At 46.3% G+C, this 13305-nt stretch overlaps 1 protein-coding gene across 7 annotated transcripts in view; it reads left to right on the top strand.

Annotated features, from left to right (window-relative positions):
- Arhgef37 (Rho guanine nucleotide exchange factor (GEF) 37) overlaps window positions 1-13305 on the top strand; it is a 45272-nt gene that overhangs the window by 18972 nt on the left and 12995 nt on the right. For 3 of the 7 annotated variants that reach the window (XM_006526028.4, XM_006526027.4, NM_177828.4), the window contains exons 5-8: window positions 9119-9318; window positions 10629-10759; window positions 11440-11544; window positions 12175-12285. In XM_006526028.4, coding sequence (XP_006526091.1) covers window positions 9119-9318; window positions 10629-10759; window positions 11440-11544; window positions 12175-12285 — 547 coding nt within the window. Of the gene's footprint in view, window positions 1-476; window positions 6069-9118; window positions 9319-10628; window positions 10760-11439; window positions 11545-12174; window positions 12834-13305 lie in introns of those variants that run through there. The other 4 variants (XM_011246947.3, XM_011246946.3, XM_030250512.1 and 1 more) reach the window with 4 other exon arrangements.

Raw genomic sequence — 13305 nt, 5'->3', positions numbered from 1 at the left:
TGCTGGGGTCTGCCCAGGCTGCTTGGGGCCTGTGTCAGCAGCCAGGCCTCTCTCTCAGTCAGGAAGGCCTTGCTGCCAGTCAATGTTCAAGTCTCAGTGGTCTCAAGCAAGGCTCCAAGCTTCCTTGTGTTCCTGTGTTTCCTGTCAGTTTGGATTTCTATGGATAGCTCTTTTGCATGTACAAGTAGTTACAGATATACAATCTTATTTCCTGCCTTCCTGCCTCCCTTCCTCCTTCCCTCTTTCTCTCCATTCCTCCCTCTCTTCTTCCCTCCCTCTTTCCCTTCTTCCTTCCCTTTCTCCTTCCTTCCTTCCTTCCTTCCTTCCTTCCTTCCTTCCTTCCTTCCTTCCTTCCTTCCTCCCTCCCTCCCCTCCTCCCTCCCTCGTTCCCTCCCTCTCTCCCTCCCTCCCCTCCCTCCCTCCCTCCCTCCCTTCATTCCTTCCTTCCTTCCTTCCTTCCTTTTTCTTTGTTGTTTTTCCAGACAAGATTTTTCTGTGTAGTGCTGGCTTTCCTGGAACTCAGTTTGTGGATCAAGGTGGTCTCAAACCTGCTTGCCTCTTCTCCAAACTGCTAAGACTGAAGGTGTGCTCTACCACTCCCAGAACACATATCGGGTTTTTGTTTTTTAAAAACCTACTACTTCTACTTCTCTATCTCTACCCACAATAGGGTTTCTTTGTAGCCCTGGCTGTCTTGGAACTCTCTCGATAGACCAGGCTGTCCTCGGAATTCACAGAGATCCTCTGCCTGCCTCTGCTTTCCTAACCTGAGGGCTGGGATTAAAGACATGCACCAGCATGCCTGGCTAAACTTCTAACCAGAAGCCAGTTACATTTATTTCTTTCTTGGAGGTGCTTCCACTTAAACACACGTCATTCCTCATCCTTTGTATTCAAGAACACATGTGGTCATGGTCACTGGTGCTATGACATTATCTCCCTGGAACACTCTGCGTGATACAGTTAGAACCCTCACTTAGTAATTGTGACCAGAGGTTCCTCTGCTCTGGCCCAGCCAGATGAGGAAGCTATTGGATCACATTCTAGGGCATGTGGGCGAAAGGAACTCCTTTAGGAGCTGAGATTTCTGGGTGGGGAAGGGCACCTGTGAGGGCAGACATCAAATGATACAGGACAATATCATCTGTAATGGTAGCAAGATGGAAGGAAATCCCCAAAATCAGAGAAATAAAGTCAGTCATAGACATTAAAACTGTGCAATAGATAGCCTCAAATGTCAAAAATTCAGAGACCAAAGAGATACATAAAGATAGGAATATAAATGCTCAGGAAAAATAAATTCACATGCACACGCTTGCTCCAGGTAGTCATGCCAGCTTGCTTCACCCGTGTTGCGGGTGGGTGGACATTCAGTTTGTTTTCATTCTCTCAGTATTATGGGCGGGGCATTTTTTTTTCAGGATTTGCGGTCATCTTACTCTGCTGCAAGTCATATTTTTCAGAAGTTGGGTATAACTAAAACCTCCCTGTAAAGACGTGCCCATTTATATTCCTGTCAACAGCACACACTTGTCTCCCACATCCTTGCCAGTGCAGCATGTCACCAAACCTTAGGAGGCTTGCCCTGGGTTAGGTCAGGAGGTGGTCTCCGGCTGGCTTTATTTTGCCTCTATCTTACAACAAGTTGGCCATCTCTTTGGACATTGAAGAGTCCTTTGTGGATATTTTCTTGTGACACATTCTGTTTCTATATTAAAGAGAGTGTGTGTGTATGTGTGTGTGTGTGTAAAAACAGATTTCTCTTATTGTTTGGGTCATTTATTCATTATTGGTTCACATTTTACTATTTCCCTTCTATCAAAATTTATATATTTCTTTTTTCACATTTCTTGACGATTTCATCCATGAGTGCTGTATTTATATCATTTCACCCCACCCAACCTTCCTCTGCCTCCAACTCCTTCTGGGTCCCATTCAGCTCCCTCTTAAGCTCAGGTCTTCTTCTTTAATTATTACTGTTGCACATGTATGTATATATGTAACACACACATGTATATGTATGCACACACATACATATATACATATCCTGCTGAATATATTCAGTGTTGATCATATGTATATGAGCTGAGATCATAGATATAGACAAGGGCTGACCACGTGGGATTAGATAACCTAGCATGAGAATCACACTTGCAGAAGTCCGATTCTTCCTCTCTTGGTAGCCATTAGTTGCCTGTAACTCTTCATCCAGAGGGTAGCTGTTTTTTTGTTTTTCATGTATTTGGTTTTTGTTTTTTAGTTTTGGTTTGTTTGTTTAAGAAGCCAAGGCAGCCGGGTGTGGTGGTGTACGCCTTTAATCCCAGCACTTGGGAGGCAGAGGCAGGCAGATTTCTGAGTTTGAGGCCAGCCTGGTCTACAGTGTGAGTTCCAGGACAGCCAGGGCTACACAGAGAAACCCTGTCTCAAAGAACCAAAAAAAAAAAAAAAAAAAAAAAGAAGCCAAGGCAGGGGAATTGCTATGAGTTCAAGGCTAACCTGGGCTACATGGCAAGCTCATATCTCATAATTCCAAAACTTGGCTGGATGGGATACTGTACACTTTTAATCCCAGGACTCAGGATTCAGAGGCAGGAGGATCTCTGTGAACTTGAGACTGGCTTGGTGTGCACAGCGAGTTCCAGGCCAGCCAGGCTTACATAGCAAGATCCTGCTTGTAAGCAAAAATCCTCCAAAGCCTACAACAGTGAAAACCCAGAGCCAACAAGAAGCCCCAAATACAACTTAAGAAGCTTGCCAAGAGGGGATTGATGGCCGGGCTTGAGAAATCAGGGTGGCGGAGGCAGGACAGGGAAGCCATCATTACCTCACACAGGTGCTTCTTTATGCCCTAGAGAAAGTGCTGAGCAGGCAGGCGTGTGCACGTGGCGTGATGTGAAGTCGGGCCAGCCTTTCTCATCTGCCTTGTCTTTCTCTCAGTCTTCCATCTCCTTCTATCAGAGTCTCCTTTTCACTCATATCTGAGATCCTCTCCTCAAAAAAAAAAATTGTCTCATAGGTCTCAAAAACATAGGCTTTTGTAGGGCTATTTATTAGATGTGTGGCAGACTACAAAACCCAGGAAAGCTAGAGCCCAATGTGGGACAAAAGGGAGCAGTGGAGACTGTGGTAAAAGGGAGATGGCAGACCCTGTTTAGAGCATAGAATGGCTTTAGGAGAGTGTTGCTGTCAGTAGCTTTTGCTAGGTAATAAACAACCTAAAACAGTGCCTTAAAACAACATTTACTGGGCTGGCAGGGTGGTTCAGTGGGCAAAGGCACTTGACTGCTGCCACCAAACCTGACCACCTAAGTTCACTTCCCAGAACATGGTGGAAGTAGACAACAGTCTCCCACAACTTGTCTTCTGGCCACATACATGTGCTGTGGCCCACCTGTGTCCACATACATACACGCAAATAAATGCGCAAATATTAAAAAATAAGATTTTTCAGAGAAGCAGAAACTTAGGTGAGATGCCTACCATGGGTTCTGTTCCTGCCCTCCCCCCACCCCCAGCCTCCCAACCATGCTAGAAGCAACAACTAGTTGGCAACCAGGTTTCTGTTTGTCCTGTTTGTGCAGCTCTGGAGCCAGGCCCACATGGTGGCAGATTGGGTTCAGCCCCTTCCTATGAGAGCCATTTCACATCTCAAAACCAATTTCCTTATGGGTCTGATGGGAGTCCTAACAGGGCTTGGTGGAGCGTAGACACACGACACAAGGGACGCTAAATAAGTCCCAGCTATTCTTGTCATCTCAGCCAGACAGGAATCGTGTCGCTCTGCAGTTCTCGGTCCTGTCCGTTGCAATGTCTCCTTTTATACCAAGTATTAAATGTGTTTATTATCCTGAAATAAATCCTGGAAAACGGAGCCTGCCTATGAATGACCTGGGGAAAGTCAGTGTGATGCTAACTCTAATATGAAGGAGAAAGGATGGAGATGCATTTTCTAGCAATGTGGGTTTCAATGTACACTTGGGTACCAGCACTCCAGAAGCTGCGAGGAAGCATGCTAAAATTAGCTTGCCTCTATACGTAGGAAGTAAGTTTGGAGGCCAGGAAAGAAAATCCTGAAGCTGCTCTGTTTAAGAAGTACAAGAAGGGCTGGTGAGATGGCTCAGTGGGTAAGAGCACCTGACTGCTCTTCCGAAGGTCAGGAGTTCAAATCCCAGCAACCACATGGTGGCTCACAACCACCCGTAACGAGATCTGACTCCCTCTTCTGGAGTGTCTGAGGACACTACAGTGTACTTTAAATAAATTAAAAAAACAAAACAAAACAAAAACTTCTTTTTAAGTACAAGAAGCTCTGCAGTTTCATGAAGTTCCATTCGTCAATTCTTGATCTTAGATCATGAGCCATTAGAAATTTTGCCCTGTGCCAATGAGTTCAAGGCTCTTTCCCACTTTATCCTCTATTTGATTCAGTGTATCTGGTTTTATGTTGAGGTCCTTGATACACTTGGACTTGAGCTTTTTACAAGGTGCAAATATGGGTCTATTTTCATTCTTCTACATACAGACAGCCAGTTAGACCAGCACCATTTATTGAAGATGCTTTCTTTTTTTTCCCCATTGTATATTTTTGGCGTCTCTGTCAAAGATCAAGTGACTGTAAATGTGTAGTTTTATTTCTGGGTCTTCAATTTTAGTCCATTGATCAACATGTCTGTCTGTGTACCAATATAATGCAGGTTTTTTTTTTTTATCACTATTGCTCTGTAGTAAAGCTTGAGGTCAGGGATGGAAATGGAGAGGAGCCTGAGGAAAAGAAGGTCCAGCAACAGGCCCAAACTGGGATCCAGCTCAAGGGGAGGTCCCATGGCCTGACTCTATTACTAAGGCTATGGAGCACTCGTAAAAGGGGGCCTATCATGACTGCCCTCCCAAAGACCCAACAAGCAGCTGAAAGAGTCAGATGCAGATATTTGCACCCAACCAATGAACAGAAGCAGCTGACTCCTGTTGTTAAATTAGGGAAGGCTGAAAGAAGCTGAGGAGAAGGGCTATCATGTAGGAAGACCAGCAGTCTCAATTAATCTGGACCCTCCTCCCCCAAGATCTCTCAAACGCTGGACCACCAAACAGGCAGCATACACCAGCTGATATGAGGCCCCAACACACATACAATAGAGGATTTCCGGGTCTGTGTTCATTCAGAGATGATGCACCTAACCCTCAAGAGACTGGAGGCCCCAGGGAGTTTAGAGGTCAGGTGGGGTGGGGGATGGGGACATCCACGTAGAGACAGGGGTTGGGGAGGAGGTATGGGATGTGGAACAGTCAGAGGGGTGGATGGGGAGGGGAGTAAAATATGGAATGTAAAAAAATAATTAATTAAAAAGAAGAAGTACAATAAGATGAAAGAGCAGAGGGTGTGTGTACCCAAGGACCACAACCCACAGGGAAGGCAGTCCTGACTTCATGTGTATGAGGCACTAATGATAATGTAACATGATAGCTCACACACTCAGGAGGTCGGGAAATGAGAATGGATGATATCCTTGTAAATAGCCTGAGTCTTTTGTATAGAAGGTGGTGTATAAAAAGCCGGGTAGTGGGCTGGAGAGATGGCTCAGCGGTTAAGAGCACTGACTGCTCTTCCAGAGATCCTGAGCTCAATTCCCAGCAACCACATGATGGCTCACAACCATCTGTAATGAGATCTAACGCCCTCTTCTGGGGTGTCTGAAGAGAGGGATGGTGTACTCATATACATAAAATAAATAAATCATTTAAAAAAAAGAAATTAAAAAAAAGCCCATTAGTGTGTCGTGTGGATGGATAGAGTCTGAGAGTCACAGAAGTATTTTGGCTCTTGGAGTCAGAGTATATTTTGAGGACCTGTTCAGACTCCGAGTGTTCAGAGGGACATGAGAGACCTGTGCTAGTCTCTGTAGCACAGGTCTGTATGTGGGTTATTGCCGTTCCCAGTTAGTGCTTGCTCTCTCTCTCTCTCTCTCTCTCTCTCTCTCTGCTTTCGACATGTGGATGGAGATGTGAGCTCTCAGGTATTCCTGCTTCCATGCCTCTGTTCCACCATCATGGACTCTTAACACTCTAACACTGTAAGCCCCAAATTAAATTCTTTTAACAATTGTGTGAGTTGCCTTGGTTAGGGTGTTTTGTCACAGTAGTAGAAAAGTCAGACCGTGGTCTCAGAACGTACACTGACGACTTCACCTTTGTGTGGATTAGCTGTGAGGGTAGCCTGACCTTTAAGACAGAAACGAAGGATGGCCAGGCAGCTCTATATTAGGAAGGAGCTTTCACAGAGTGGCGTGGGAAAGGAGGCTTAGCAGAGGAGGACCAGGCCTGGAAACCAATGCTTTAGAAGGCTGGCAGGCGCAGGGGTGTTTGGAGAAGGCAAATAACCTGTTTCCCTTCATCAGCTAATTGTGTTTGGTTTAAATATGAACGTAATACTCAAATTATACGCAAACACATGAAGTCCATTCCCAGTTGGCCTTCCCAAGGGATGGCCATTCTCTGTTTAGTTTTCTTCTGTATAGTTACAGACAGAAAGATACAGAGGCCGGTAGGGAAGCAGGAGGAGGTGGTGGTGTTTTTAAAGAGACGCCTTCGCTATTCTAGAACTTTTATTTAATTGTAGCTGTGAGCATTGTCTCCTGACAGTGTAAGCGATTCTCCCGTGTTCCTTTTAGGGCTGCATAGAGCTTGCTCCAGGACAGCTCCCAGATTTTGCTTTACTCCCCTATTATTCTATTGGTGGACTGTATGTGTGTGTGTAAGTGTGGGGTATGTGTGAGAGCGTGTATGTGTATGAGAGTATGTGTATTATGTGTGTGAGTGTGTGTATGTGTGTGTGTGAGAGTGTGTATGTATGTGAGAGTGAGTGTGTGTATGTATGTGTGTGAGTGTGTGTATGTATGTGTGTGAGTGTGTGAGTGTGTGTGTGTATGTATGTGTGTGCATGTGTGTGAGTGTATGTGTGTGAGTGTGCATGTGTATGTGTGTGTGTGTGAGTGTGCATGTGTGTGTGAGTGTGTGAAAGTGTGTATGTGTGTGAGAGTGAGTGTATATGTATGTATGTGTGTGTGAGTGTGTGAGAGTGTGTATGTGTGTGTGAGTGTGTGTATGTGAGTGTGTGTGAGTATGTGTATGTATGTGTGTGTGTGTGCGCAAGTGTGCATGTGTATGTGTGTATATGTGTGGGGTATGTGTCTGTGTATGTCTCTGTGTGTGTGTGTGGTGTGCAGTCATAGAATTGCTGAACAACTTAACCTCTACCCTTATTTGCTTGAGCCAAGATTTCTGTGCATAGATGTCTAGGCTGGGGTTGGTGGAGCAAAGGTATGTTTCAAAAATATTGCCCAACTGTCCCAGATCTCAGCCAGTGACACTCCCAAGAGAATGTAAGAAGCTGTGTTCTGTCAAACTCCCTCAGCCTTCTGTGTTGTCCTTCCATTCCTATCATTTATATGAGATGGCGCATAGAGTTTTCCTCTGTGCTATTTTAAGAAAGCCACAAATGTGAGTGAGTGGCTTCCACCATTCTGTACTGATTCCTTGGTGACATTAAAAAAAAAATGCAGTCATCTCTTTAAGGACCCCTAGGCCTCTGGTTTGTACTATGGTGACAGTTGTCCCTGGGAGGCAGCTGGCTCTTTCCAGTGGAATGTTAGCCTAGAATGAAGTTCCCAAAATACCCACCCACAGTTATCTGAGCTCAGGACACCCTTAGGGAGAGCAGATGGCCGGTCCAGGTGAAGTCCACCCGTTGCCCCCCTTGGGCTCCCACCTGCTATGTCTATTCTTAGCCTCTGAGCTGTTTCTTTTCTGAACATTTGGTCTGAAGAGTTTTCCTTAGGAAGGACTTGACTCTGTTACAGGGCCCCAGAGGCTGGCCCTTAGGAACACTTGTGATTCTTGTAGGAGGCGCACTGGGACAAGTTAGGGGCTGGAATTCTATACACCTCTCAGAATCTGAGAATCACCAAAGAAAGCTTGCTGCCGGAGCCTCTCCCCAGCGGCCCTTGACCTGCCTCAGTGCGTAAGAGCATTGGCTGCTGTTCTAGAGTACCTGGGTTAGATTCCCAGCATTCATATGGCAGCTCACAACTGTCTGTGATTCCGGTTTCAGGGGATCAGACACCCTTGCACAGACATACATGTAGGCAAAACACCCACCAATGCACCTAAAATAAAAATAAATAAATCATTACATGTTTTTTCTGATAAAAATTCCAAACCCATAGAAAACTAGGATGATATGATGAAGATTCTATCTACCACCTGAAATGAGAGTTAACACATCAATATCTTCTTATCTATTTTTATGCTAAACTATTTAGAGGAAGTTGATACTTTCTCCCATATACTCTAAAAATTAGGCTCCCGTGGTACTTTTACACTCATTTATTTATTTAGTGTGTGCATGTATTTGTGGAGGTCAGAAGACAGCTTGTAGGAAGGAATCAGCTCCCTCCTGTACCATGTGAGCATCAGACACAGGTCCTCAGGCTTTGTGGCAAGCCCCCTTACCTGCTGAGCCATCTCGCTGGCCCTCAACCCTTTTTAAAGTAATAGCCTATTTTGTTAAGTAAAATATCAAGTGAGTGACCTCTGGGTCCTGGGATGTTGTTATCGGACTAGAGACGTGACGTCACAATTGAGTGCAGTTCAGCATGTGATTCTGATGCTTGGAGAGAAGCTAACGGTGAGAACAGGGGCTTGGGATATATCGAAAGCAGTAGGACCACACAAGGCCACCAAGGGCACACGTGGAGGAAAGGGCTCTAGCATCAGGCAGACAGAGTAGCCCATGGAATGAGCAGACACTGGACAGAGGGTCTCTGGGTCCTACTGAGTGATACCTGTTAAGGAAGAGGGTATAGTCAGTCATGTTTAATTCTGAGAGGGTGAATAGGGCCAATAGAGCGCTGGACTTTGTACAGATCAGGGATTATCAAGGCCTAGGAATGGCTCTGGCTGCCTACTATCTAGATTCCATAAGTTACAGAAAAGACAACAGGGAGAGAGTGCACTGCCTGATATCACACACCGAGCTAAGTGACAGAGCTGGGCCACGACCCTAAAGCCCCCTGGTCCCCTAAAAGATGGTCTCTACCTGCCTAACAGCAACCTTCTCCCTCAGGCCACAAGCTGGACCTTCGGGTCTCAGTTTCTTCCTTGTGATCCCTCTACAGAGGATTACCAAGTACCCCCTCCTGCTGCAGAAAATTCTGGAGAACACACCTGCAGATGCCAGCGCCCACCCTGCCCTTCAGAGAGCCACCTCTGCCCTCCAGGATGTGAACGGCAATATCAACGAATACAAGATGCGCAAGGAAGTGGGTAGGGACTTGCGTTTCGGGGTGCTTCAGGGACAGCATTTCTAGATCCAAAACTCACCCCGAGATAGCCTCATCTATCATGAAAATGTGGGGCTGGGAAGGAGTTCTGCTGACCAGGTACTTGCCTGATATGTGTAAGGCCCTGGTTTAATCTCCATCACCGCTGGGAGGGAAAGAGATGTGTGTGGATGTGCGAGTGGCTGGATGCACCCACCTCTCAGGTTGCTTGTAGTCGGAAGGGTTTACCAAGAGTTAAGTGCAAGTTTATTTTTTTAGAAAGTATTATTTATTTATTATTATTGTTCGAGACAGGGTTTCTCTGTGTAGCCCTGGCTATCCTGGAACTCACTCTGTAGACCAGGCAGGCCTCGATCTTACTGAGATCCTCCTGCCTCCGCCTCCGCCTCCGCCTCCGCCTCCGCCTCCGCCTCCGCCTCCGCCTCCGCCTCCGCCTCCGCCTCTGCCTCCCGAGTGCTGGGATTAAGAGTGTGTGCTACCGCCCCCTGGCTGAATGTATTTGCTTTTATTTTGTGTCTGTGGGTGTTTTGCCTCCGTGTACGCCGTGCACCACATGCTTGCCGTGGAGAGCAGAAGGAGGTGTCAGATTAACCCTTTGGATCTAGAGTTCTAGGTGGTTGTGAGCCACCATGCATGTGCTAAGAACCAAACCCAGGTCCTCTGGAAGAACAGCCACTGTGCTTCTTTTGAAGACAATTACTTCAAATGCATAAATATTTGCAGGGCAGAGTGTGTTACTTCTGCACACACATACAATGTCCAGCTGATGGAGTGGTGGTCAGTATATGCTGTTTGAAGGCTAATTCTGCTATGCTTTTTTTCCTTCAATATCTTTTTTAAAATTTATTTTTATTTTTAAATATTTATTTATTTGTTTATTTATTTATTATATGTAATTACCCTGTAGCTGTCTTCAGATACTCCAGAATAGGGAGTCAGATCTCATTACAGTTGGTTGTGAGCCACCATGTGGTTGCTGGGATTTGAACTAGGGGCCTTCGGAAGAGCAGTCAGTGCTCTTAACCACTGAGTCATCTCTCCTGCCCAATATATATATTTAAACTGAGACCCCAAGTTGCAGTGACCTGTTAAAGTACAGCGGCTGCATGCTCTCCAGCCAGGAATCATATCTGGGACAAAGGGGACCCTGAGTACTGGGATTCCCTGTGGGATCTACCATCCTGTGGGGTGTAACTTGATGGAGCAGAGTGCCAAGTCAGGAGGAAATGGGGCTGTATGCCTTCTGGATCTACTTTGGTCACCCACAGTGCCTTGTCTTCCGTGTCACCGCAGCCTTAAAGTATACCAAAGTGGAGCAGCTGAGCCTTCGGGAGCGGCTGGCCCGCATCAACACACATACTCTTTCCAAGAAGACCACCAGACTGAGCCAGATGCTGAAGCAGGAGGCGGGGCTTGTATCCCGGGTGAGCGCAAGTTCGGTGGGGAATGAAAGCAGGGTGAGTGAGGTACCTTTGGAAAGCGAGGTATCTGAAGCTGAGAGGGAGGAACCACAGAGAAGCACACCACCTGATTCTCTGGGCCCACGCTGCTTATAGAGGAATCAGGCTCTGAGCTTGGGCAGGGCACCAAGCAGTCTGAACAGTTCCCAGCCGAGGCTCAGGCTGAGTGCCTCTTCCAAAGCAGTAGCATTTAAGCATTTAAGCCATGGGCCTAAATAGGTATTCTTATCTCAATTTTCACACACGGAAACAGAGGCTACCAGAGGATGAAGTGTCTGCCCATAGCCACACAGCTAGGAAACAAGTGAGCCTGGACTCAGAGTGCAGTGTCTGATTCCATGGTCTGAATGCAAAGCAACCCAACGTCACTGCTGTTTGTTTTTGAGACGAGTCCTTGCTATGCCATCCTCATAATCCTGCCTCCATATCCTAGGGTCTGGGCTTACAGGCCTGTGCCACCACATACAGTTTATACTGTTTTGTTTTGTTTTTTGTTTTTTGTTTTTTTAACTGCTCCTCTAAGTTGTAGAGAGATTGTGAGCTGTGGAGAGATTGTCCCCGTTGAGTTCCTGAGGCAGAGAAACCAGTTACACACTGCCCCCATGTGGCTCTTCTGACCCTCGCACATATGACTTTACTTACAGACAGAAGACAAGGAATTTGATGACCTGGAGGAGAGATTCCAGTGGGTGTCTCTGTGTGTGAAGGAGCTCAGAAACAATGTGGTCGATTTCATGGGTAATCTGGAGGTGAGAGCCCTGCAGGGTCGAAAGGCCAAGCCCATATGCTACAGAGGTGCCAGCTGCAGAGACTCTGGGGTAAAGTGTCAGTTAGGTGTGCTGACAAGCATACTGTAACCCAAAGCCACAAAACTGGGGGCTAGAGGTAGCTTCTGAGCCCATTAGAGTCCTCATGGGTCAGGGTCAACGGTCTTTTGGAACTGGAATTACAGATGGTTGTGAGTTGCCTTGTGGTTGCTAGGAACCAAACCCAGGTTCACTGCAAGAACAGTTAAGTAGTACTCTAACCACTGAGCCATCTCTCCAGCCCCCTGGCTTTTTCTTTTGCATGCATTGATTTGAATGGCTTAACAGACAAAACACGAATAGCTTCGGTAGAGCATGCACATGGCCAAAGATTCACCAAGGAGGTGGCACACAGATAAGTGTGGCCTCAAAGGAGTGAAGAGATAAGGACCCCGGCCCAGTAAGCCTCTTCTAATCCCCCAGGTTGAGCAGGGACAGATGGCATATGTGCTAGTTACAGGGAGGTATGTGGGGGCTCTGGAAAGTTGCTTGGGAGGTCTGCTGAATTGGGGGTCAGGCGTAAGATGGTCATGGTGGGATCTAACCACCGATCTCTGTTGGCCCTGGATTCAGGTTTTCCTCAGCTTCCGGCCACACGAACGGAGCCTGGATATCCCTGGGGGACCTGCGGAGCAGTACTGCAGCCTAGCGAGGGACCTTCAGCTCCATGCCTTTCTGCAGTTTGTGAGTGCAGTATCTCCTCCCGTTCCCCTGATAGGCAGGTGGTGGCGCCCGACAAGGGTAATATTTAGAAGTCAGGCACTTACACAATTGTCACATCCAATAGGGGAGGGAGCGCTATTCCTGCACTTACTGATAAAAATAGCCCAACCGATGTGCAGTGAGCCGCGCCCTGTACCAGGCAGCGTGCCCGCCTTTCCCATTCCTGACCTCATTTACCCCCCAACACACGCTTTCAGATGAGGCGCTATTAATAGCCCAGTTCTGCTAATGGAAGCTTGAGGCCCAGAGAGCTCCATCTCTTGGGTCATTTACACAAATGGAGTCTGAGTTCCAATGTATCATTCTATACAGAAATCTGTTTCAAGTTCTTTACATAATAACAACACTAAGAAGTACCAGGAGTTGAGAACCTTCCCTGGGCTGCACTCTGGGGACACTACATACCATGCCCCCCACTTTCCAAACCATAAGCCCAAGACTCAGTGAGGTTAGAGCAGGGCTCTAAAGCTTTTTCCACCTCAACCTCATTATGTGAGGAACTTCTATGTGACCTAGATATATAAATATATATATAATAGGTATACAGATTTACAGATGATAAATAAGGGAATATTTTTAAATAATTCTTTGAAATATGTATAATTTGACCATGTATTAAAAGTAAAAGCATATCTATGCCCTAATGTGATGGTGAGCTGTTCATTTTTATGCGAGCAGAATCTTGGCTGAATATTTGATGCAGATATAAGATCCCTGGATACAGAACATCTTCAAAGGTTTTTCAGAGTTGATGAGCTTTTTGATCGTATAATCATGAATGCTGAGACCATCACTTCACATAAATGCACATTACATTTTGGGTCAGCGCACATTGAGAAAGCTTTTACAGTTGCTGAATCTTGTTCAGTCATGACCCTATATGGACTGCAATCCACAGTTTAAGCAGGAGGGGGTTAGGATATGCTATGAGTCACAGCTTGTCAATGGAGGGGGCCTAGAACCCCAACTGTGGGCCTCCAG

This window comes from Mus musculus, chromosome 18, assembly GCF_000001635.26.
Source record: "Mus musculus strain C57BL/6J chromosome 18, GRCm38.p6 C57BL/6J".
In the NCBI taxonomy this organism is placed as follows: Eukaryota; Metazoa; Chordata; class Mammalia; order Rodentia; family Muridae; genus Mus; species Mus musculus.
The sequence above is the reverse complement of the archived record's forward strand: the minus strand, read 5'-3'. Positions and strand labels throughout refer to the sequence as shown.